Source organism: Ptychodera flava, chromosome 13 (assembly GCF_041260155.1).
Source record: "Ptychodera flava strain L36383 chromosome 13, AS_Pfla_20210202, whole genome shotgun sequence".
NCBI classification, from domain to species: Eukaryota; Metazoa; Hemichordata; class Enteropneusta; family Ptychoderidae; genus Ptychodera; species Ptychodera flava.
Genome location: NC_091940.1, coordinates 33,306,423 through 33,333,282, shown reverse-complemented (window position 1 = coordinate 33,333,282; position 26,860 = coordinate 33,306,423). Strand labels below are relative to the sequence as shown.

Below are 26,860 nucleotides of genomic sequence, written 5' to 3'. Positions count from 1 at the left end.
CGGGCCGCTTGGAAGACTGAATTTGTAATTTGTTTTTACTGTAACTTTTAACTAATTTTTCACTACTCTATTTCAATGTATCAACTACAGAATTTTACTATAATCCGATCATCATGACCAATGCCCGGTGTCCTGCTTGCCAACACAGCCTGTGTATGTGAGATGACCATTGTTATTGTTGATAAATGTATTCTAGTCCGGACCTGAATACAAAATTTAAACAATAACAACGCAGATTATACTCCTATAGGGTATATTTATGAGCTAAATATTAGGAATTTCTCCATGGTTCAGGGATTCAAACCAGAAACTGCAGATGATACACGGAACAAACAAAATTTTAAAAATGATCAAAATTACAGCTAATTGGATCTTTAACTTTACATGTGGCCAATTATGACACACAATTCCTAGTGATACTCATTCAATACCAAAGTCTTCAAGCACATATTCGTCTCCAAATAACTTTTTTTTGAAATTGTTGCCAGTTATAACAAGAAATGGCGCCCAGTCAATTCAAAACTAATTGCATATGTGAGAGGTCAGGTGTTCAGCAGGGCCGTGGCAAGCGAAGGGCCGCGGTGGTACCGTGGACGAAAACGACAATTCGCCTCACTGTAAAATTTCGCTCTACTATTTTAAAATTTCTCTCTACTGTTTAAGCTTAAAATTACTTTCTAAGTTTACCGTTTAAAATTTCTCTCAACTGTTTAAAATTTCTCTCTACTGTTTAAAATTTTGCTCTGCTATTTGAAATTTCTCTCTACTGTTTAAAACTTCTCTACTGTTTAAAATTTCTGTTTGAAATTTCTCTCTAATGTTTAAAATTTCTCTCTATAGTTTGATATTTCTTTCTACTGTTTACAATTCCTCTACTAGGCCTGTTCTCCGCTCTACTGTTTGAAATTTCTCTCTAATGTCAGAAATTTCTCTACTGTTTGAAATTTCGCTCTGCTGTTAACAATTCTCTACTATTTCAAATTTCATTTTTAATTATAACACGGATAACAAAACACAGAATGATTGAATGTTTAAAATGTACCAAACAAACATGTTCATGTTAATAAATCACAGTACATGCACAGTGATGAGTGTACTGAAAATGTGCATTTCGGTCAAAGATCAGCCGTCGCTTGCACATATTCTCACAGTCTAAACTCTAGAAAATCTCTGTTGAGCAATAAAGTTTGTACGTCATGCGCAGTAAGTGTTCAAAACATAAACTGTTGTGCATAAAATATACAGCCGAATTGCCGGAACCATGACAAACACGATAATCAACAATTAAGTTTGGTCTAAAACAACAACAAATATTAATAATAAAGTCGAGTACTATATATATATATATATATATATATATATATATGTAGGTCATATATATGTAGTCATATATATGTATGTATGTATATATATTTAAATATAGGCCATATATATATATATATATATATATATATATATATAATATATATATATATATATATATATATATTTATATATATATATATACATTGTATATATATGTATGTATGTTAAAGTGTGAGGCCGAAGACCTAACCTCGGTAATGGTGTTTACACATCAGTCAGTCCCGACGTTTGGCCTTAGGGACCCTGGTCAGTTTCTTCGGCCTGGGGGGGGGGGGGCCGGTGGATTATTTTTTGCTGACGTCAAAAAGTGGCTGACCCCCCCCATTCCAAATTTTGAAAACAGGGTGACCCCCCTATTCCAAATTTCGAAAACAGGGTGACCCCCCCCCCCCGACGCGCGACATAGGTAAAACAAAAGGTGGACATAAATATGTATATATATATATATAATATATATATATATATATATATATATATATATATATATATATATATACATATATATACATATATATATATATATATATATATATATATTATATTTTACATTTTACATATATTTATATTTTAAATAGTCATTCTATGTTTTAATGACATTGTTGACATGTCAGTTGTAAGCTAGGAATTTCAAAGTGTCAATCTTAAAGTCTGAATACAGTACATTTTGAATGAGCTGTATTTGAATGAGCTGTGAATATATCACACTTTCTATGCTTAACCAGATGTCCTGAACTGTTGTACAGAAATGGATGTCAATCATTAATATCAAAGAGGAAAAAGCAGTGAATCAAAAACTTTGATGGGTGTTAAGACTTGCCAACCATCCAATTAAATCTCCTGAGGAGCCATAGAGAGCTTTTTTAGCCAAATCTGATGTGTACAGTGTCTGAGAGGACCTTTTCTTGTAACATTGAAACCATAAAAGCACAGCTAATAATGACAAAAACTGCTTTTTTTAACTGTTATTTTGTTCATAAAAAGCATCTTTCTACAGAAAACCTGTGAAACAAAGGAAAATAATTGCATCAATGAGAAGGAAAGATATCTTGTCATTTTTCTATCTCTAAAATAAGTCACTGTATCAAATATATATTGTGAAATATTTGTGCATGTTGCTTTCTCATACTGAATTCTCACAGAGAGAACAGAAAAGTATCAGGAATTTGTCATCCTTTTCATATGAAATGCAGATTTCATAATGGTACACTTTCACTTAGCAAACATAAAGATATCTCTGATTTATTAAAGTATGGCGCCCGAAGGGCGCGCCGAAAAATATGAAACATCCTGATATCTCTGATATATTTTTATGCCTTGTATATTAAAGTCATGCACCTGAAGGGCATGCTGAAAAATGTCTGATATATTAAAGTAATGAGCTTGAAGAGCACGCTGAAAAATATTGAACATACAGATATCTCTGATGTATGTATGCTTGATATGTTAAAGTTAGGCGTGCTGAAAAATATGACTGATTAATAAAGTTACGCGCCCGAAGGGCGCGCTGAAAAATACAACTGAATGATGAAATTTGTGGCTGACACTAGCATTTTAGGCAATGATGAGCCGGTGTCAAAATTCAAAAACACACTGACCCCCCCTATTGGGCATTTCAAAAACATGGTGACCCCCCCTATCACCAAAGTCAAAAACAGGGTGACCCCCCCCCCCATGAATCCACCGCCCCCCCCAGGCTGAAGAAACTGACCAGTCCCTTAGGCCTCACTCTTCGATCCCGGGCCTTCGATCGACTATCCAAGCAACGCTGCACCCACGCGCACCTGTGTGTGGTCCCGATGACGTTTGATGGACATCTTTCATCGTCAGTGAAAGCAGTCCTGAGAATGGTGGGCCGAGATCGTCGTTTATAGCTTTGATACGATCCATCAAACTTGATTCCTGATTTAGTTCACACACTGTGCTTATCGTACAACATTGCACATTTTACCATGGCCATGTTTGTCCCCACTAGAGGTGAAGGAAGTCCGCATAGACCACCAATATTTGTCAGAGGTGCTCGCAGCGCCGTGTTGCCTGGCTGAAAAGTCGATCGAAGGCTGGGAATGTGAGGCCCAGGTCGATAATTTGCATCCTTAGCTGCCCAACCGCTTTAGAATGATGACGTGGATGATGCTAATTGCATGTTTTCTGTTCAAAAATGTTCCCATAATACAACACTTTACTGACACTTTAATCTCAATTGTAGAAACAAGAATCTATTTTTAACAACAAGAACACTTACTTGTGAGTGGTAGGCTATTAAGTTCGATAAAATCCATTCATCAGTTTATTGCCTCTATTTACAGCTGACTTTATGCATATCAGAATATCTCAGAAAAATAAAATATAGTTTCACTTTAAAGCATCTCACAAAATATGGTGAGTTTTATGTAGAATTAGGGCAACACCTGTAAAACGAGTGAAAGTTTTAGGATAAGGGGTTTGCAAAATGGGTAGGTCGGATTACAATCAGTTTTTATGACAGGATACATCAACAAATATATATTACAGAAAGCTACTGTCATTAACTAGGTTTTTATAATTGATCATTTTTCAACTGTTTATGTGTAAATTACAACTCACAAAAAACAACATGATGATGAAGCAAAGATTGAATGAGTGAAAGTTCAGACACATTTCCATGAAGCTATCAAGCATTGACCTTTGTACAGTCATTCGTAGATATAATTTCCAACACGTCTGTATCATTTCAGGTCATAATGTCAACACTTGACTCGTTCCTTTAGCAATGACTCACACTTCAACCTCTGCATAATTCATTCTTCAACACAAGTCACTTTTCTATAGCAATGGTACCTCCACTCTCTCGAAAGAAATTATGACACCTACAATATCCGGCAAACAGTGTAGCAAATAGTGTTTTTTACTTCAAATATTAAATTCAAGAATATGCAGGTATAAATCAGTAGATGAAATTGTTCAATGCTATAAATGTATATCATTGATACCAGAAATATACCAGTGTATCCAGAAATACCAAGTGTACTAATAAAGTGTGAAATAAGTTTGGCATCTACTTGAATTTTTAGGGATGCCTAGAAATAAATTATTGAATAAATATCATTTATTGCTTCGTACGCTTTTCACAAAACTGATGCAGAATGAATGAATAAATGAAAGTCAAGGTGACATTTTAGAATCATTTCGTGTAGCTGTGAATACCATGTTGTGGTTACGGACTAGAGTTTGAAATAAGATAACCCAGGTGAAAATCAGCAAGCTGTAGATCTATAAATGACCCTATTTCAAACTTTGTCCCTTACCTACAACATCATGTACTCACCTGGAGATTCAAGAATCTCTGAACCCACCTAAATCTGCTACGAATTATCTGAGCTCCACCGAAGAGACACATTAGACACAGGATACCGGGGAATCAGAATTTGTTTATTTGATCATTTTTTTCCCGACCTTCCTTATTTTTCATTTTCGGACAAATAATCAAAGATCATCGTGGAAGGGTTTGACAGATAATTCTAAAATACCAACTCTTTCTGTTACACAAAATAACTGTAAAAACTGGATCCGGAGAGCTTAATCTTGGCATGGTCTCCTCACTAATTCTGCAAAACACACTTATATAGAACTCAATTATATAGGAAAAAACAGAAGTTTACAAGTCAATAATTTGATAGTTGGCGGATGCATGTATTTGATGATCAAGACATTCTGTATGTGGTAACAAATTGCATACATATAGAATCTTCAAAACTAACACACAGACAATCTCTCTCTCTCTCTCTCTCTCTCTCTCTCTCTCTCTCTCTCTCTCTCTCTCGTCATCAGGTGAACCTAAGAGTCATCGAAACCGCTCTCTTCTACCCCTGAGAGTTTTCATCCCCCTCCCGTATTGGATAACTATGGAGTACAACATCACAGATACTACACGAATTAAGCATTATTTCGGATGCACTACAGTTTAGCCGACCTCAGTGCTATGTGTACAATGGTCGTCCATTAGTATAATTGTTTAATTCGGTCGAAAGAAGTCAAAAATTAGAATAATTTGATATGCAAGTATTTGGCTTTGAAACGCAATAATAAATATTTTAAACTACCGTTGCCCAGAGATCCAAAACTCCCCATTGGCATTAAATGTCAACTGATCGAAAGACGAGAATTAAATAGGAAATAGAAGTCGTCTATTCAATACATTTTAAACTCGATGGGAGCCGAGTTGCTGAGACATGCCCTCGATAAAGGAATATATGGAACATGGATGTAATCACGGAAGTATTACAGTGCGATTTAGAATGAGTCGTACTTGGCCTTTTAGTGGTATTATAACCATAAGGTGTCTGCCAGATATTTCTAGATGTACATGGAGCTGCCTTCATCAACTTATTGATAGGGTTTCCTATACCGTTCACATCTGTTCGTGAACATTTGAATATACCTAGAGCTAATGCACAGCACAATGTTTGAAATAACCTTTTCTTACGGCGTGTTTTATTTTCATTTGGGTCTAAATATGAAGTAATGAAGATACAGGATTTAAAGCCCTGTACAAATTACAGCCGATCACTTTTGTGCGCAGGACTGTACGAATTTCGACATTTTGTGGAGCTGAATGTTGTAATGTGCCAGGTCAACATTCGCATCGTGTTTGATCTTTGGCACATGCTGGAAGGCTGTTTTAGTATTTGGTAATTTCTTCAGATTACTGTGGATATCAATTTTTCATTCACCCTGAGAGAAAGTTATATCATCACTTGCATCATCGTTATCAATATGTAGACCTGGGAAATGATAGTTTCGCGCTGCCAACGAGTCCTGTCGCTTGATGATATACTAGCGCCCTCAAGCGCTGTATTTGCTTCTCTTTTTTTTTAATTACAAGATGATACGTTCTTATCCAAAACATTATCAACAGGTACAGACAGTTCTTTCACTTTTAATTTCCAAGTTGGTTTACAATTAAAAGTAAACAGTTTATATTTATATCAAAATATTATGAGGCTAAAAAAATAATCTTAGAGAAAAGTATTGCAATTGTTACAAAATTTGTATGAATTATTCTGTGATATTTAACATCGGCGGATGACATATAAATTATCATACGCTCACAAAGTCCTTAGAACGATTTGGTGATGAGATAATTCAATGTCTTTAGAGAAAATTGACCTGAGACCTTGACACTTTCTACTTTATTGTTGCAAAATTGAGAGCCGAAACACAAGTGCACTGATACTGCCTATCCTAGCTAGAGCGGCGTTTTGTTCACACCCTTCTTCTACCTCTTGTAAAGTGAGGCTGAGCGTACCAACTTGGCTTTTCTAATATAGCACAACTTTTATCCCACAGAGAACTTAGAGTTTTGAGTGTTTGGCCAAAATTTAGATTGTTACCCCTCCGTTTTTCAGAAGAATTGTTGACTCTGTACTTTTTAGATTGAACTGCCCAGAGTACATACCCAAGGTAGAACAGTACCATATGGACAGTACTAGTGGAGCGGAACTCTCCGCTGTCTGTGCATGCATTCAGGGCTCAGTAGTACCGAACCCCGGGCGATGGCCATGGATGACTACCTCTGATACCAGACCTGCGCTGTAGGAAACTATCAATGCTGTAAAAAACCCTCAACTCTGCCTCTGAGCAGCATAGTTTTACTTTTATTTAAAAATACTATTAAAGAGACAATTTTCTCTATGTTGCGAAAAATCAGCAACTAATTTGTTTTCTTTCCAAGAGATTGGGAATTATGGTCAGTATGTCGGACGTAAAATTTGACTGTTGCAAGATGATGCATGTACGTTCTCTTCCAAAACTTGCACGATGACACTGTCCTCAAGTTTTTTATGTTTGAAAATTGTAGTTTGTGCGACGTCTATGAAAGGGAAATAGCTGTAACTTTTGATAATATTTTCACGTCGATTTCTTCACAGAGAATGGGCTCGTTTTCACATATTGAAAATATAATATAAGCCTGGGCAACGCCATTGATCGTGCACAGCACGCTATATCAAATGAATTTCAGGCAGGACTGAATTAGTTAGAAAGAATACCATGGGACATTACACACATTCGGACTGTGAATTTCGACATGATTCTTCAAGGAAAACCAGAAATCGTTTTACAAAAAACAACAAATACGACCGAAAGGTCTTTTTCAAAAGTGCCACACTAACACCATTTATTCATCAGATAAAGTATACTTGCAAGACAATACATGATTTAATTTCATGAGAGTATACAGTGCAAATTCAAATTATTGGTATTAGTCAACATCAAAACAGCATAAATTTGATCCTGACGTGTTATTATCAAACCGACCCGACAAAACACAACATAGTTCAGTGGTAAAGATTAGGCCTACAATAACATGCAAAAGTCTGGTGTTCCAACTGAGGCGCTCACAGCACATTCACACATCACGGTCCCCCTGCAAACATTTAAGTTTTGCATCTGATTATATTTCCGTGGTTTGTGTCCATATATATAGTTACATGAAGTTCCACGACACATATTTTACATGCAGTCAGTTTATTTCCAAGAAAGATAAGTGAATTGAGTGACCAGTGACCTGCGACTGCGTGAAGATCTAGACCTATTTACAGAGCAGTGCTGCACACTACTGACTGGATGTTTTCCGGACACATTGAATAATTTTCCAGAGAAACTAAGGTAGAATGCGCCTTGCGGACAGATATTTGGACTCTCAAATTTTTACAGACCTTTTCTGATCTACAACTTGTGGGAGTTCATTTTAAAGCTATTGGTGTAAGAAAACTTTTCACAGTCTTAGTTTTTTTTGTTTTGTTTTGGTTTTTTTTGAAAATCGAATATTTCATTTTTTCCAATAGAGTTAACGCTGGGATGGCGGCCATTTTGAATTTCAAATATCGGTATATCTTAGGTAATTTGTCTCTCTGGTACCAAACTTTACACGGTGACCCCCCCCCCCCCCCCTGATTTTTATTGTTGATTTGGTAAGAGAATGGTTGAAAGTTTCATTGGGGAAAGTTTGAGCAAAAGTTTAACACTTTCACTTTCGAGGCGCATACAGCCTTAATGCACATGTAGGTATGGTAACATAGAAATCCAAATTTGTTTTGAAACAAAATACACTGCATTGATGTCCTACACAAAATGCAGCATGGTATTTCTCATCGCGGGGAAGAATATTTAAAATGATTAAAATCTATCGTGGAGGTAGGTAGAAATTACCTCCAATGCGTGTATATGTAAAGCGATGTTAGTTTCATCTGTTATAGGCCTCATGCGCCCCTGGGATGAGTACATTGTCTTTGCTTTTGTTCTTATAACACTCTTCTCTATCGTTCGATACCAGTCGAGGATCTTGTTCTCGTAGTTTTCCTCTGAACATACATACAGGAATTTTCTGGCACAGGCTGCGAAGTTTCCCAGGTATACATCGAATGATTTGATTGTCAAAGAAAGGTACATTCTGTCGGTCTGAACGAGTGTTCGTTGAATGGAATATGGCCTGAAGTCAGTGAAGTGACTGTTGTGGCTATATGAATACCATCAAACACAAGAGGTGCATACAGAATTCACACAGTCTCTATGCTCGCTAAGGTTACACCGCAAATATAGTGAATACTTTTATGCCCGGTTGAAAATTCGCTTCGCAGTGACACTTCCTTTCGTCATGGTCATGATCATCTGTCCGTCCACCACTTCACGAATGACGACAGCACCAGCAGGATCATCGACAACCTTCACCGTCAGCACGTCGTTTTCCAAGGACGCGACTTTCCTCTTTTTGCCATCGGGACCGCTCTCTTCGAACGGTTCGCCAAGCTTAAACGTGCTCGTCATGGTCTTTACAGCGGTGGCGGCTTTAATGGTCCAGGTACCGTCGTCAGCTACCGCAATGTCAACGGTCGGCGACGTGGATCCGGCGAGTTTCCTCATCACCATGCCAACATCCATGGCCGCCAAGAGCTCCTCCAAATTCTCGCTGCGGTCGTGCTTCCATTTGCCGGTTAACTGAGACATGATGCGATCTCCGTGGACAGAGCCAGCTACAAGTGAAGCGCAGAACTGAACGTAAATATAGCGTACTGGAAATGTTCAATGTTGAGAAAACGTGGATGAAAGCTCAGGAACAATCAGCATGCATCTTTTGAGGCATTCAGCTGTATTTATTAAATAACAAAGAGCAATAAGTGAGTGAGGGCGTGGGAGGAGTGTATTGTGTCTCTCATACATCCAACATGAAAGACATACAAAAGGGATAAACTAGATTACCTGCAAGGCCTCTGATGAACTGGAATTCGAAGGTTCGCTTCCATTTTAGTACCTATGTAATGAGTATGGACTCAAAGTAAGCCCTGCGGGTATGAATACGGACCTGGATGGAAGTTAAGGATGGACCATAGATCTTGGGAAGGGGTGGTCGAAAACAGAAGAAAAACATTTCAAAGCAAAAAAATTAGGAAAAAATCTTCAGACAAATTTGCAAAATGAAGAAAAGCAGAACGGGAAAAAATGATAAATCTGATAGTTTACTCAGAAAACAAAATTAGCACATCAGGAGTCACTTGGAAAAAAATTCAAAAATTTTACAATTTGTTAAAAAATCACAATCTGATAGTGACCTTCCCCACCTCCTAAGATCTAATGGTCCGTCCCATACAATACCAAGTCTGGTTCTAGACGTTCTCGGAATCATTGATGTACCAATAAGAATCGACGGTGTCCCTTGCTTTTACTTTGCTGTACTGATGCATCTCGATTAAAATCGTCAATGCTCCATCGTGTCATCGAGATCTTTATTTCCGCTCCAATGTCACTGTAGTGTGCATGACTATGGTGACAATTTACCTTGCCAACCATGATGTATGGCCCCGGTGTATGGCGTACACGGTATACGGTTCAGACCTGACCTAATTTATGCAGGTGCCTATGAACGCCCGTATGGGATATATCTAAAGATAGTTGTTTGCACAAAAGATTAATCGTATGCACAACATGACTTTTATGCAATAAAATTGACCCGTACTTTTTTCTTTTATTTTCGGGGGGGGGGGGGGGGGGGTTGTTTCATGAGTGATACAGTATCGCACGTTGATGAAATGAAAAAAAAATGTATATACCTTACAGTAAGGACGCGAACATCATTACTAAAGGAGGGCAAACATACGTTTTGGTGTTCACTGAAGGGTTCTTCAAGTGTGAATTCATGAACGTTCCAGCCATTCTCACCAACATAGTGGATGGGGGTTGTCAGCAAATTTGCATAGGCATATTCAAGGGAGGATACTCTGGAGCATCCAATTGTCGAAAGCGCTGGCCCTCCCACTTAATCAAGTGTATCTAGACCGTAACTTGCAAACAGCAATAACTTCGCAACTCATGATCACACTTACTGCGGTGTCAAACTGAACACTGGATATCTGCAAAATATGGTTTGTCGTTTAGGGGAACAACTTTGAAGACATTGGGATGTTACACACGCACATATTTGTGCAGGATAGAAGAAACTACTGGCCACGTGCACGGGATTCTGCCTGAATACTTAAACCACAGGGAAGCCAGGATAAACAAACAAAATCAAACAAACGAATAAATAAATAAACAAATCAAACAAAACAAACAAACGACTAATCAAAAACGAACAAGTAATAAAGGAATAACAAACAAAAATCCAAAACAAATAAATAAATAAATATATAAATATAGCAGAAAACAATAAAGTGAATAAGAATGGAAATAAAGACTGAACAACACATGCAACATATTCAAAATACGGCATCAGTATCATTATCTGCTATAGTGGGTAGTGGTACGGACGTCACATTTTGAATAAGTTGCATGTGTTGTTAGTCTGTCAATTATTGCCTTCTATATATATTATTTACGTATTTATTATTTGTTTGTTTGTTTGGGTATTTCTTGGTTTATTCCTTTGTTATTCATTTATTACTTGTTTGTTCGTATTTTGTTGATTCATTGTTTGGTTGTTTTTTATTTGTCGTTTGGTTGTTTGCTTGTTTGTTTGTTTGTTTATCCTGGCTTCCCTGTGCTTAGACACTCATGGTTGGAGACTGTCCCATTGAGTTACAGGTCAACTGAAGCACCTGAATTTATATTGTTACCGTCGCAATATCGAACAGTTTGTACCTGTAATTCCTTGTCGGAAGTACGGGCCCACATACATGTCTACGGAACACATAATTGCTATCATGATATTTACGTCAATATTATTCTAGACTCACTCGACAGGACAAAGAATTAATGAACTGAACATGTTCACATGTGTGTAGTAACGAGTCAGGGCTGTCATTTAGTTCAACTAGTCTTTATCATACAGTGGTATGTGACATAAGCATAAGTAGCAAGTTTCATTATTTTTGTGATTAATTACAGGACATGGTAATTAGTGGCTGATGCGTTTCGTTCTTAAATGTCATTGCATAGTGCGGAAAGATGTCTGTAAGAATTAATGTGCTAATATGTTTTTAGAATGAAAATAGTCTGATCTGAAAAACATCATTGATGATAAAAGTTGATTACAGAATGTTTGGAGAAATTGCTCCTTGGTTTGATACAGTGTAGATGCTATTGGGTTTAGAAATGTGTTGCCCTACTATTCATCATATAAAGTTTCCTGGAAATATTTTTGTAGAAGAGGGGCACAGTACATGTATGGATTTGTTTGTGTTAGAGCGATACCTAAAAGTGGTAGGGGAAGTGAGTGGAATAGAAAGTGCGCCCTCATGTTAGGTGCAGAAGTTATGGTCAGTTTTTCTCAATTTTTGGCATTGAGGACGCTTTCACGTTTTGATAGAATTTGGCATATCCTGAAATGTCTTATTTTCTATTACATCAGCATTTTTATGTAGAGTTTTAATTGTAAAATATATGGAATAAATAGGTTTCTTTTAAAAAATATGAAGCCTTGATGTGATTTTACTTTTTGTGGACACTGTTCACTTTGAATTGTTTTGAATTGATGATTTTAGCTTTAAAGCGAAGTATTTTCCCATCACTGAAGTGAAACCCTGATAGGCAAAGTTCATGCTTGATCAAGAGGCTTGAACAATAAATATTACTTCCGTGAGGAGGGAAGAAAATTGGGTTAAGATATCCCCAAAGGCTAGGTTGTCAAATACGTAAAATTTCAGATATAGCCATTTGAGGATGGGATTGGAAATACAGTTTAGTATTGTAGGTATAGTCTTGAGTGATGCACAACAAACTTGATAAGTCCCTTTTGTTAAGAACAATTTGCATTTATCCCATAGTTCGTTTGCATATCTGCAATGGCATTTCCCATCACTAACTGTGAAAATTTTTGCCAAACTTTCTGTGACTAAACCTCTATGATATATCTTCCAGTTTAAGTCATTTACCACATTGCTGATAATTTTTGTCAGAATTTATAAGCTGGAATAAGGACTTCTTATAGTTATATAGTCTCTGTCCAGTCACACTTCATACATAAACATGATACTTACAGCGCCCTCAAACGGCCAATATGGCCGAACTGTCGTTTTACTAACATATTCACACTCCACACAGCCGTGGCGCTATCACTGGCCTCCTTCACTACAGGACTGAGGTGACAAAGGCATGAAAAATCTAGCATTCAATACTCAGCAGTCCTTTCCTTCACTGGTTAAGATTACACCATCAACACTGCGAGCTGTTAAGTAACATGGCTCTGTTGAATATCTCACAGCACCTTCAAATGGCTGTCACTTCAATATCTGCATGTTTTGTCAACCTTGGAGAACCAATTTCAAATTTGTATCACTAATTGCAATATTCAAATTGGCATTTAATTGGAATGATGCTCCAAATATTATCATTTCTTGCATGTTACAATTTATATGGCAAGTTTCATTTATTTAGTACAGTAATCTTGGTATATAACACTATGGTCATCATGCGTCCCATATCAACCATGTAACAGAAAAATTAAAACTTTGATGACTTAATTAATGTGCACACCACGCCCACTAAATCTAATCAGTTCTTGCTATTCTATATCTGAAACTATGTACAAACTTTGGTTGAAATCTGTCCAGCCGTTCTTGAGATATCGTGTATAGAGACAGACAGATATACACACACAGATAGACATCACTAAATCACAAACCCACGTGTCACACATGTGAGCTAAAAAACACTCATAATATCAATTGCAATCCCTGTAAAGTGTGTTGAGTAACTCATAAAGTTAAAGGCTAAGCTTCATACACTTGTAACAATTTGTGATTATTTCATAAGCCACTCATTCAATTTTGTACCTTTTATGACATACAATACATTTTCGTATAATTCTCATATTTTTTACTCATTTCTTATTACTTTTATGGAAATTCACATCAGTAAATGCTATCTGGACTGATTGCAGTGAAAAGTGCTTGATGTGTTTAAAATGCTAAAAAGATGCTTGAGGCACACTCAACTATCTTTTGTATGGCATGGACTGGTATGCAAAAATGATTAATGATGATTGGCTGCAAAAATGGTTGTAAGGAGCTGTCACTTTCTGATTGGCCAGAAGAAAGATATGAGGGTTTATTGAAAACACACAGAAATGATTGAATCGGGTGGGTCTTTATATGTAACATCCAGTTACCTCCTGTCAAGTCAACAACTTGATGTCACTTAATTAATAGTACTCTTTAACATCTTGCACTAAATCTTTTTTACGTATCAGAAACAGTAAACTTCAAGATATTCAGAGGTTTCTCAAGTCAAAACAAGATCAGAAATTGCAAGTTGAATTGCTGTGATACTTAGTTTGTAGATCCACTGAAACGACCTGAGTCAGATTTGTTCATCATTCAGATACATGTTTCAAAGGGATGCAAAGTTTATTGAAGTTGGTGGCCAGTTGACTATACACTGAGCATATGCCTGGGGCAGAGGCCTATACTTCTGAATGCATATCAATGAATAGGCTACAATGCCAGCCTTCTAAAAGACTAAAAAAAGTCATGAAAGACAGCTTGCAGCACGGTCCCTCCTGTGTGCTTGCAGTCCCAAAGTTATGCAAAAACCCTTGAAAATACTATTAAAAGCTGAAATGAGCTCATAAAAGACAAAATGCTGGATAAAAAGTAAATTGGAATTTATGTGTGTGTCTCTTAGAGCAATGACTAGTACACCCTAACCTTAACACATCAAGTTGAATGTCTAAATTTAACATTTTGTCATGATGTTCTTTTTTCGGAATTACAAATGAAATTCGAGAAGTTTGAATTACAGTTTGTTTTTCACAGTCATGCCCTGAGTCATTCTAAAACCAAACTGAAGGGTCATATATGCCATAGTCTTCTGTGAAAATCATTCTGCATTATTCTGACCAAATTTGGAATTTTTTGATAGCTTCAGTCACTATACAGTCATGCCATTTCAGGACTGAACTTTGGTCAGATCATTTTTTTTCTTTGGACTTATCAAAAAGTAAACTGGATGAAAAGTTTTTGGAATACTGAAATTTGATCAAAAAGCACTTTTTGTCTCAATCCTGGTGTTCTTTGCTCGGCGTCTTGTCCTTATCATCTTCATATGACATTCCGAATTCATTGACCCTCTTCTTGTCCACTGGATACAACCTGCAATGAGACAATGGCAATTATAAGTCTCATAGCATAGCCTACTGCCTAGCATTCAACTTCGCTTTAACATACTTGGAACTAATCTGGGATAATTGGATGGTGAAGTAATGTCTGTGTAATCTGCAAATGTAAGCTCATCTGCTTTTCTTTTAAATTAAACACTTATTTTTATGAGTAATTTGTACTATTGCAACATTCAGCTGTAGGGCACCTAACATTTTTGAGAAATTTGAAAAATATGAAGATCCAATTCTCCCAAATAAGTTCCTAATTGCGTTCTGTAAAGGTCCAAATTTTTGGTAAAATCATGACAATTGCAGTACGGGTTTAGTAGAACATTAATTTTTGTGGGGAATGTTGCAAGATTGAAAAGGTTGAACAATTTGTAATCACTGGAGTTGCATATTTTTAGTGAGCATGGCATGTTGATGATGAGCCAGGGGAAGACAACGAAGTATCAGCAATGAATCAGCAGCTGGACAATTAATGAGACCAGCTACAGCGTCTGAAAAAACAAGTTTTCCTTCTTATATTTGTCTGTAAATATCAAAACTTTCATGTAGATTGAGAACAATGAAAAATAAACGACAAAAATAAAAGTACATAAACCTTTCATTTTGTGAAAAGAGTGTCATCATACCGTTTTGTAAAATAAATTATGACAGGGCAAAAAAACTTTTTCACATAGTTGCCCTGTACATAAAAATGCAAAGCTGGCAAAATAACAGCCATAATCAAGTAATAATTCAATGAGTTCAAGTAGTAACTCTTTCAAAGTTGACAAGAATCTGTTTTTATCAAAGGAGTTTGAAATGTGTATGCCAGTTTCTCCATTTTTGATTTGCATAGAAAATTAAGTCCATTCAAGGCTACTTACCACCTTTGGTAGAGATATATGACAAAGACAAAATCGTCACGGAAACAGGCTATCCGGTGAGCTGTTGGCATGGTGATGATGAATGCAAACACATCATCTATAAACGTGTTAAAGGCCTGTATGAGAAAACAGAAAGAATGCGTTGGTGTGTCAGTCTGGTCAGTCTACTGTGTACAATCATATAGTGATTATCAGTTCAGGACGGAGGTGTGTGTTCAAAGTGCTCTGACAGTGCAAGGTCAACCCTACACTCCACCCACTTCCTGTGTCTGGCAACAGCATCTTTCAAGCTCAGTGCCAGTACTGGATTCTCTGACAGATCTCGCCGCATCAAAAGACAAAAGCGACTACTATTGCACGACTGTAATTTCCCAGCAACTTCTGAGATATGCGGCATGGTATAATTCTCACCTTGTACATGAAAGCTCTCCACGGAAGATGTGCGACAGATTTCAACTGCAAAGGAAATACACAATACGATAACATTATTTAGAGTACTCTCATGCCTATTTTTTTGAAATCTATGAGATCTATTTTGCTCAGAGCTAAACATTAGCAGCTATGGTAATCATAAAATTGAACACAGTGGGCTGGATCAGTCACTGGCTCTTTATCACGTTCTAGGATAGATTGCGTCTCAAGGACAGATGTTCAAACTCAAAAATTTTTACAATACATGTACATTTCTTGTCTACTGCTGGTGTGGACTGATTTTGAAGTTTGGGAAGTAAGGGAAGTTTTCACTGGCTAGTTCATGTGAAAATTTTTGAAAATTTTCATTTTTACCCGAAGAGTTCATAATGCAGGGATTGTGGCCATTGAGCACATCCATTAAATTTTAGGAAATTTGTTTTCTCTAGTACCAAAATTTGCATAGTGACCCCTGATTTGCATTCTTGATTTTGAAAGACAATGATCAAAAGTTTTCCTGAAGGAAGTTTGAGCAAAGAAGTTTGAGTCTTTGCTTTGAGGCATGATCTACCTTAAGTCAAAATCTACATAATTACTCTACAGTATTTTTATGCTGGTAGCCAAAACAGATATCCGAGGCTATGTCAATATTCTAAAAATATTAAATCATATATTTAAGTCCTCTAAAACACTATTAGTACAAAGGAATATCTGGCTTTCAAAGAAAAATGAACATACAGTACAAGATTTCCTTACCTTGTAGTTGACAAACAGCTGTGGCAGCATAAAGAGAAAACCAAATGCATAGACACCTAGGCACAGAATGACACCAACAATGAAATGTTATGATACCATGTACTAGTGAACCTAAGCAAAGACACCGACTTAAAGTGTTTTTTGATCCTCAAGCAAATTTGGAAATCATTTTAGCTGGTCAGATGTCAAATGAAAAATGTTATTTGGCTGGACGTTATGATGGCTTATGTGACATATTGACAGAGTTGAACACTTCAGAGTAAACTCAGTTCACTCTCTCATAGAGTGCAGACAGTTTAAGGGACACTCCAATATTTACAATGCTTTTCAATGATTGTGTGGACTCATTTTGAAGTCACAGTAGAGTAATTTAGGGCAATTTGGGTGAAAGTGATAAACTTACCATTCACAAGGCTGCTGATAACCCAGGAATACCAACTGTAATGACACAGAAAAAACACCATGTAAGATTTAATAATACCCACGGTAACTCCGATGCCACAGTCACATGGTTCAGAACTGTTCAACTATTTGATACAGTTCCCCCCTCCATTCAGCCGAACACCCTGTAATAAGATCCACTTTCACCATCGATACCAATGGGTTTGGGCCAAACCATTGTGGTGAAAGGGTTAAATGGTGGGTGCAGACCAGTGCACAGGGAAATGGGGTAAAAGTATTAATAAATGAGTTTTAAAAGAATTTTCTTGAATTTCTTTGAACAGACTGAGCCTCAAATTGAAGCAACTCTTCTGCCATGAACTTTGACACACATGGGTCTAGCAAATTGCAGATGCCGATGCGGAAGAGCTAGCAATTTGCTAAATATGTTACTCAGTAATGTTCAGTAGAGAATACTCAGTGACAGATCAAAGGTACAGTATCTTGTTGTGCTACCTCTCATTGAGACCCACCTAATAGCAACTCACTTTTTACATGCCCCCCACCAACATGAAAATCAATTGTTCAATTGAACGCAATCCAATTTCTCTGATTCTACAAGTAGTTGTAATTTACCCCACATATGCAATGTTACTTTTGTCATACAACCAGAGAATATCATGTCTGCCATAACTTGAATCCCAGTCTCCTCCAACAGATTGCAAGTTCCTCGATATAAAGTCACAACAAATTTCTCACCTTCTGTGAGAGACATACATAAGTGAGTAGACAGCGCCCCCAAGGCACAGTGGATAGAGAATATAGGAAAGGTACTGCATAGCAGTGGAATCATATTCTTGCGTTTCTTTCTCTGAGTCTTGAACTGCTCCAAACTCTATCCTAGGAATCACACCAGACCATTTGATGTGCACTTTGAAGGCTTTGGTCACTTTCCATGACTAAAAATTACAAAGAAAACAAAAACACCCAATAGGGTGAAATCAAACATGGTAAACATGAACATTCAATGGGGCAAACAAGTATGTACTTCTTGATTTTGCCATAAGAAGATCTGTGTGTCCCATAAAAATTTTGACATCAACCGTTCAGTTTGTTTTCAGATAAATATTTTGAAGCCGACCTCTGACCTTTTCTACTCTGACCTATCTTGACCTCGTCTTATCACCAGTACATAGATCAAAACATTTGGAAGTGACACAATAACAAAGAAATTTTGTAGTGAAGAGCTAGTGGCAAAATTTTGATTCTGTCAACAATGACTGGACGTCACATACAAGTTAAAAACTAGAAGAAAAGACTTTTTCATATGCAAAAACAATTTAGAGTGGCACGTACCTCTATGATGGTTCCAATACCGGCAGGTACAAGAACCAACATACTTGTCTGTTCGTCCATCAGATAGAAGAATATGATGATTTGACTGACGGCTCTCCAGACAACTGATATGTTAGAAACAGAGACACACACGTAGTCAGTGAAGAAAGAGAACATCATGAGTACTGTAGTTTATCAAAAATGTTTTGACATTTCACTTGCGGAACTGTTGTTTTGTAAATTTATGGAGAGCATTAAACAGTGATATTTCTTTGTTCCTGTAATCTTGAAGATTTCACTGAGGAGAAGGTTATCTGATGACAGGATTGTGTGTTTATCACACACAAATCCATGTGTGTTTTTAAGGGTAAATATAAAGTTTTTGGAGCAACAAGATACTTTTTTGCTTTTGACACAGTACGGCAATATTATTGATCTAAGTTTGACGTAAACTTTCCCTTCAGATATTATTCTGTTGCATTTTAGTAAACTTGTACCGGTATCATAAAAATGCATGATGCCTATAGATTTTTTACATTGAAATACATAAAAGATATTCACTGATCTCATTACACCTCTTAGTCTTTCTCCATCAATAAGGGAAATACTAATGACAGATATTTCACAGTTAGATGTTTTCTGTGATGAAAGGATATTGTCAGAATAAACAACTGCCAAGTGTACCTCAATACCATTTTAACAAACATGCGGTGATCAACAATTTGAAAAAGAGCATGAATGACACTGTACATGTTGTTCCCATGCTGATACATCTCAAATTTGTATAAGATGATAGGCGTACTGATTTTCAAATTGTCTTGATGGACAGACAGACATACGGACATAAATACAGATGTACATACATGTGTACATACTATGTATACATACATACACATATATCTATGCACATCAGCCAGACCTACACTGATAGCTTTCAATTGCAATATATCATTGGCATGGTAGCTACAGGTAAACATGGTAACACTTGCAGTGTACAATTTTCAATTTTTATGGGCACACAATTGTCTTAAAATGCTCAATTTGAACAGTTGTGCAACGAAGAGAAAATCTTAAGATGCATCATCATCTGGTATTAATAAAACCTGATATCCAATCACTGGACTTCCTCGTCATAAAAAGATCTCACCTGTTCTTGTTGACAGACCAATCATGGAATCCCTTCCTCTCCAGAAGGAGATGTCATTTTTAAATGCCAAGAAATCAAACAAAAGCTGAAAGGAAAAATGCATATCAAATAAATTAACCACATGATTTAGAAAATCCTAGCCACTGACACATGGTTTCATTTCATTGAAAGATTTGGTGAAGTATATGTATATTTACCAAAACAAGGGACTATATGTGTCCAAGGGCAGGTGACTATTTGTCTAATGTATGGAAGGCAAATGGTCTACTATGTAGTAATAATTTATATTTTTCTGAAGTGGTAAACCATGGCTTTCATGCGCTGATAGCATGTTACTGGTCCTAGTCATCGTCCAATTTACAGATCAATAAAAGAATAACATGGCTAACATTTTGATCTCAAAACAGTAAAGGGAGGGGTCTTTTTAGATCAACAGTGATGGTGAATCTCCTGTCATAGGTTTCTCATTACTCTATAAATCTAATAAAAAAGATGTTGACTCAATATATGAATATAAAAACAGCTTGAAATCTCAGTTGCCCTTTCTTAATACGAGTATGGCAATATGGCTTCACTACTTCCATGATGATGTGGCTTTAATACCTACATGACCGTGCTGCCTTAAAGCTATTAAATATGATAAGGCTTCAATGATTACAAAACAATGTGGCTTTAACCCTTTGAGTGCCAAAGTCAATTTTTCTCACTTCATAAAATATAACCCAGACAACTTTGTCAGGTCCACACATTCTGCTCTGATTTTTCCCAAAATTTGGACCAAAAACTGGAGTCTATATGCAGTGCTCTCCATTTGGTCCAAAACTTTACCGAAAAATTCAGAAAAATTGGCAAAATGTATCACTATAATTTTGGTGGGAAAAATCACAGCACCCAAAGGGTTAATCCACACTGGACAGTGTGACTTTAATACTCACATGACAAGCAGAAACAAAGAATGTCAATGCCAAAAGATAGAAACTGGTATCTACAAATATTCCTTTGACATCATCTGTGTCCTTTTCAGTAAAACCTTAAAAATAAATATGTTTGTGAATTAGTCCATTGCAATGAGTCTTCAAACCACATTTTGCTGATACAAAGGTCATGCTATTCTACCTACAGACATTGTAAATGCTGAACTGTGCACGCACTTACATTGAAATAAACTGCAATATAAAACAATACCACTATTAATATATATTGGCACACATGCAGTCTTCATTCTGATCAACAAATACACTACCGTATACTCAATTCACAGTTATGTTAGAGTTGAGAACACCTACATTTCTTGAAATATTTTGTCATCTTCACAAAATATACAAGTAAAAGCTGAAAAGAAAAAAACATGCAAGGATGTTAATTCTCATCTGATATTTACAAATATGCAATGTTTACTATACTCACCAAGGCTTTGTAAAGTTTTCAAAGACTCTTGCATTGTAGTATAAAGACGTAATTTGCCGATGGACATGGGTTTGTACTCAATGTGCAGTGCCATCTCAGTCATATTGCTTTTGACTTCCTTTGAATAAATGTTGAAAGAGAAGTAATCTTTTGAACATGTTTATGTAGACTTGTCACAAAACAATCAATTCAATAAAGGATATACACTTTATCATTGTAATTGAGAAATTTTTCCACTGTTGCTCACCTCGGTTGTAGAGAGCGCCCCACCATCTTTTACATTTTCTACAATGCATGTGTGTGTACATGGCTCTTTCAAACTTATGTGGGAAACAGTTTGTCTGAAATGTAAGCCTGTTGCTCAACATTTCAAGAACTGAGGACTCATACCACATGACCATAAATTGACAAATTATAACAATGTCTTTGGATGAAGTATGTTTCAAAGACAACTACTATACACCTGCTTCTGTGATATGACCATACATTAATTAGCAGAGCACAGCCAGTGGTGGAATTGGGAAAGGGATCAAGACAATAGAGTGTGAATCATTGCACTAGTCCTTAAGTTTTTTGAACAGTTGCGAATGCTTCATGGGTACGGGTTGCTCCAACTGCTTTTACATGAATGGATTGTCAACAAAAACTACAGTAACAAACAACGTGACAAAACCATACTATCGTTGATCAGTAAATTGTTTAAACTCTCCCTTTCTATCTGTTGAAACAAAAATGGTTCACCTGTTTCCTTTAGAATATCATTTTAGCAAAAAATATTCACAACTTTGTGATATGGCACCTACCTTCAAATCTTTAAGTCTTGAACTGATTTCATCGACATAAAGTAAAGGCAGATAATCGCCTTCAGGGGTTGTCCTGCAATACGACAAGAGCATTTATTTTTTTTATTTTATTTATTCAATCCATCATCCAACAGGCGAACACCCAATTACAGGATGAGGTACCCATAACTCACAATCCAATGGACCAATGAGGAGTAAAGTGCCTTGCTCAGGGGCACAACACCAGAGTGCATTGGAGCTGTGTATGCAAGTTTCAATAGGATAAGAAACAAGAAGATGCCCTTCTATTCAAACATGGTCCTCTCCATGCAAATATGTGAAAAACAGTGGACTTGGTTTGGGCACAACACATGCTGGAATTGTCACAGGAACGACATGTTTTTATCCATCAGAGGACATTGCACTGAATATCAAGATGTTTGTACTCTGTTTTCTTTATAATTTGATCAGTTTTTGGAAACCGGAAAGGGGAATTTAAAATGGAATGAAAACCAATAAATTTTCTTGCTCATTCTGGTATAAATGAATGTTATTGTATTGGGGTAAAAGTTTTCCATTTCATGGATAAAGAATTCAAAGAATATCTGAAAAGATTGCAAGATAGTTGGATGTCAACAAATTATACAGAGATGCAGGTCATGGGTCATTCATCGATACAGTCATGAGCAAAGCCACGGGACACAAGCTCAAAGGTCAGTATGTATGACCAAGTTCATAAACTTTTGCTAAGACTGGCCTGACAGACCTGTGAATGATGTGAATAAAAAAATAGCCACCAGGATATCCAAGAAATGTATTGTGTTCGTTATTATGACAAGGATAAGGGCGTGGTGCATACACCTGCAGAACAGGTGTATCGAAATGACATTGTGAGGGATGTGTCACAATTTCGTAATATTCCATTGACCTTCACAAATATGTGAAGATTTACATGTATATAGTGGAGGATATGATTCCCTTCAGGCAAAGTAAAGATTTTTTTGACTCTTCCACATCAGACAATAAAATGAAAATCTTTGAACTCCTTCCCCCAAATAGGTCAGAGGTCATGAAAATAAATGCATTGGGAAAACAGGGATCTGATTTCACGTACCTGAGATATCCGTACACGTCCTTTGGTACACTGTATCTGTCAAATGTTTGTAGGTCACTGACCACTCCTATCTTGAGTGCAGGTTTCCAGTGTGTCACTGGTTTCTCAATGATGCGACTCTTGTTTACCTTGGGAGGAAGATGAGATTTGTGGTGTTATGATGAACAAAGAGGGCGCTATACCTAGGTACAAAAAAACTTATGACCTGAAGAAGGAAAAACTTTACGACCGAATTGGTTCAGGTAGAATGCTGCCTCAGGACAGATATTCTGATTCTCAAATTTTAACAATGTTTTTCTGATCTACTGCCTATGGGGGCTCATTTTAAAGCATTGGGAGTAAGGAAAATCGTATCGTCTGAGTTTTCAGAAAATCAAAAATTGTGTTTATCAACACAGAGTTAACACAGGGATGGCAGCCACTTTGGATTCAAAATATCAGCAAATGACATTTTGTTTCTATGGTACCAAACTTTGCATGGTGAGCCCTAATTTTTATTCTTGATTTGATAGGGGAAGGGTTGAAAGTTTCAGTGAGCAAAGTTTGAGCAAAATTTAAGTTATTTTCTTTCAAGGCACATACTACCTTCATCCTGTTTCTCCTTAACTTATACAGTTTGCAACTACAGCTATGATTTTATTTGAAGGGTGAGCCAAATACTCTAGTTATTCTGTTCAACTGACTCAAGCAAGGCTATCAGTAATCTAACATACAGTGTATACTTCCCACAAACACAAACTGCATCAAACAAAATGCAGTTTGTTTCAAACTAAATTATTTTTAAAAATGTTCAGCCAGGAGTTTTAAACAATCCTTCAATCCTTACTTCCTTTAGGGCCAAACTCACTAATGATAAAAGTATAGGTTTGGGCTAAACCATGGTACTGAAAGTATGTAGCCTTCTCAAATTTTTGAGTAGATTGTACCGTCATATAGTCTAATCAAATCCTCTTCTAGCCACCAAGTTTAACATTATAAGATGCCGTCTTTGATTCATTGCGATAAAGTCTGATTTTTATTAAAACTTGCTGACCAAATACCTGATTGTCCCACATAGTCCTTTATCAACAAAACATACAATGTTTTATACAATTCAAGGTTTAGCAATACCTTCTCCTCGTCTGCTCCACCAATAAGATTGATGTACTGTGTTTGTGGCACAGTGTACACAGTCAGCGATGTCATCTGGACAGAGGATAACTGATTTTGGAATGGCACCTGCCCTCTGGGACTGACATAGACGTAGGCATACAGAGTACCGTTGTTGACAGTTTTGGTAGGTAATGAAACATTAATGTCCCTGAAAACAAACAATAACATGAAGAAGTCACAGCATATTATATTTATGCCATGAAATGATGCAAATTAATCCTCTTTCCCCCAAGTTGTAGTTATTTCTGTGGTTTATCTATGGAGCCTGGTAGAAAGAGGATTAACAATAGATTAAGGTAAATATATATCTATCTGCATATCAATAATCTACTGATCTCATGATCTATCTTTGTATTTATCAAATCTAGCTACTGGTACATTTCTTATAATGTACTCAGCTATCTATATAATATCTACTGATTTAAACACACACACACACACACACACACACACACATATATATATATATATATATATATATATATATATATATATATATATATATATATATATATATATATTACTGAGAATCTAGGAACTTGTAGTTGTCACTCTACAGGCTGTTTCTGATTGCTTAGCGCGTGAAACAGCCTGTAGAGTGACAACTACAAGTTCCTAGATTCTCAGTATTACCGCCCTGCAGAAATGCATTGAGCACTATACTTTGCCTGCATTGACAAGCAATCCATTTTCGTATATATATATATATATATATATATATATATATATATATATATATATATATATATATATATATATATATATATATATATATATATATATGTATATGTATGTATGTATGTATGTATGTATGTATGTATGTATGTATGTATATTAAAAATGCTGTTTATATTTAATTAAAGATCCAAATGTCTTGAGTGTACTATGCATATCACATTACACCAGTTGAACAAAATGTTACGTTCAATGATGGTTGACTTCACTGTGGGCAAATTGGGGAGCTGGGTCAAAGATACAAGAGGAATCTGTGAGGGAAAGTTGGTAACGGATACAAGAGGGGTCTCTGAGGGAAAACTAGGGGGAATAGATACAAGAGGGGTCTCCGAGGGAAAGCTACGGTCATGGATACAAGTGGGGTCTTTGAGGGAGTAATTGATCAGTGGTACAGCATAACAGGCTCAACTTACCTTTCAAAGGTTTCTCCAATGGTAAAATTATCAATGGACCATAGTAATTTTTTATGCTTACTGCTGGCATCATTTTTCTTTACTGATGTGTATATATTCAACTGTGGACAATAATACAATGGTAAGACACATCATCATATAAGACAGTCGAAAACAACAATAAAATAGTCTCAATCTAGAATATCATGATGACTTTATGGTGACTTTTTGAGACATTAAAGTGTGATATGTTTCAGGTTGAAATGCACATGGTGGATATGAACACATCATGCAAATGCAGATTTTGAAATGGATTGGATATGTTAACCTAGCATGTAAGCTATGAGCGCAAGTTTGTCATGGAAATTAAAATATGTTCAAAGAAGTTAATGGGATGGGCTAAGATAATTCAGTGTCTACCATTTATAGATTCGAATTTTGAGGGTTTTTTTTGCCATTTTCCATTTCATCAGACGTGTATAGCTTATGCCATATGGGTATAATAAAATAACATGTCTACACATACAAACGCACTATAATTATATTGTCAAAACTACTATGTGTACGTGAGAGAGAGACAGAGAGAGAGAGAGAGAGAGAGAGAGAGAGAGAGAGAGAGAGAGAGAGAGAGAGAGAGAGAGAGAGAGAGAGAGACAGACAGACAGACAGACAACAGACTGACAGACAGATGGACAGACTTACCTCTAGTTTCGGATTTTTGGCCAGATACGGTCCAATACATTTTCTTTTATTGCTATTTGTGCACTGGGGTGGATAGAATAAATCGTACAAGGTGACGACAGAATGAAGTATGTATGCTAAAAATAGTGCAATTAACCCATAATTGACGACTTTCCCGAACGTTATTTTCATGGTCTATCTCGCAGGGGATGTTGGTAGGCGGCCAGTGCAAAGTACTTCAAAGCTGGGAACTAATTATGCGTCGGCCAAAACTGCAATTTCTGTACAGAAAATGGACAAAAGACATTTGACATTCAGATAATTAAGAGAGTACATACAGTCAGTGGCAGCAGCAGACATGTGTTGTTCTTGCTTTGAAATTTGAATAAAACATCCGTGGCATATTCCACAAACGTGTGTACTGAAGGAAGATTGGCAAAATAAATATACAGGTTTTATCAAATATAGGGTCGAACGATGGAAAAACATTAAATGAAAATAACGCACCTGCAAATATGGGTCAGTTTCGATCAAGGAGCATGTACCGTTCAGCGTTGCAGTCACTTCCGCGTTCGATCGGTCAACATACAGGGTCAGCATTGGTAATGAGCCCCCTAGGCTGTTAAAAATAAGCGCTATGTTTAGCTTCTTTTATCTGACTTCCAGAAAATTCATTGCTTCATGCTAAAGGGAGACAGGACGATTTACTTTAACAATGTATTCAACTCGACCATGATTTCTGTTCTGCTCTGCTCAAATTTAA

The 26,860-nt window shown here is 36.5% G+C and overlaps 2 protein-coding genes across 2 annotated transcripts; both read right to left on the bottom strand.

Annotated features, from left to right (window-relative positions):
* Window positions 1–8,952: 8,952 nt before the first annotated feature.
* Window positions 8,953–9,348, bottom strand: LOC139148576 (sodium/calcium exchanger regulatory protein 1-like). Its single transcript, XM_070720061.1, has one exon. It carries the CDS (start codon window positions 9,346–9,348, stop codon window positions 8,953–8,955), a length of 396 nt encoding a protein of 131 aa, XP_070576162.1.
* Window positions 9,349–14,149: 4,801 nt separating this feature from the next.
* On the bottom strand, window positions 14,150–26,704 carry LOC139148217 (lipid scramblase CLPTM1L-like). The gene is made up of 16 exons (XM_070719532.1): window positions 26,605–26,704; window positions 26,119–26,378; window positions 25,438–25,538; window positions 24,248–24,437; window positions 23,138–23,265; window positions 22,045–22,117; window positions 21,242–21,359; window positions 20,770–20,864; window positions 19,835–19,919; window positions 18,709–18,812; window positions 18,112–18,311; window positions 17,375–17,409; window positions 16,972–17,027; window positions 16,216–16,260; window positions 15,805–15,920; window positions 14,150–14,924 (listed from the first exon to the last, which is right to left on the bottom strand). The coding sequence occupies exons 2-16, from the start codon at window positions 26,287–26,289 to the stop codon at window positions 14,831–14,833; spliced, it is 1,611 nt and encodes a 536-aa protein (XP_070575633.1). The 5' UTR covers window positions 26,290–26,378; window positions 26,605–26,704; the 3' UTR covers window positions 14,150–14,830.
* Between the last annotated feature and the right edge of the window lie 156 nt (window positions 26,705–26,860).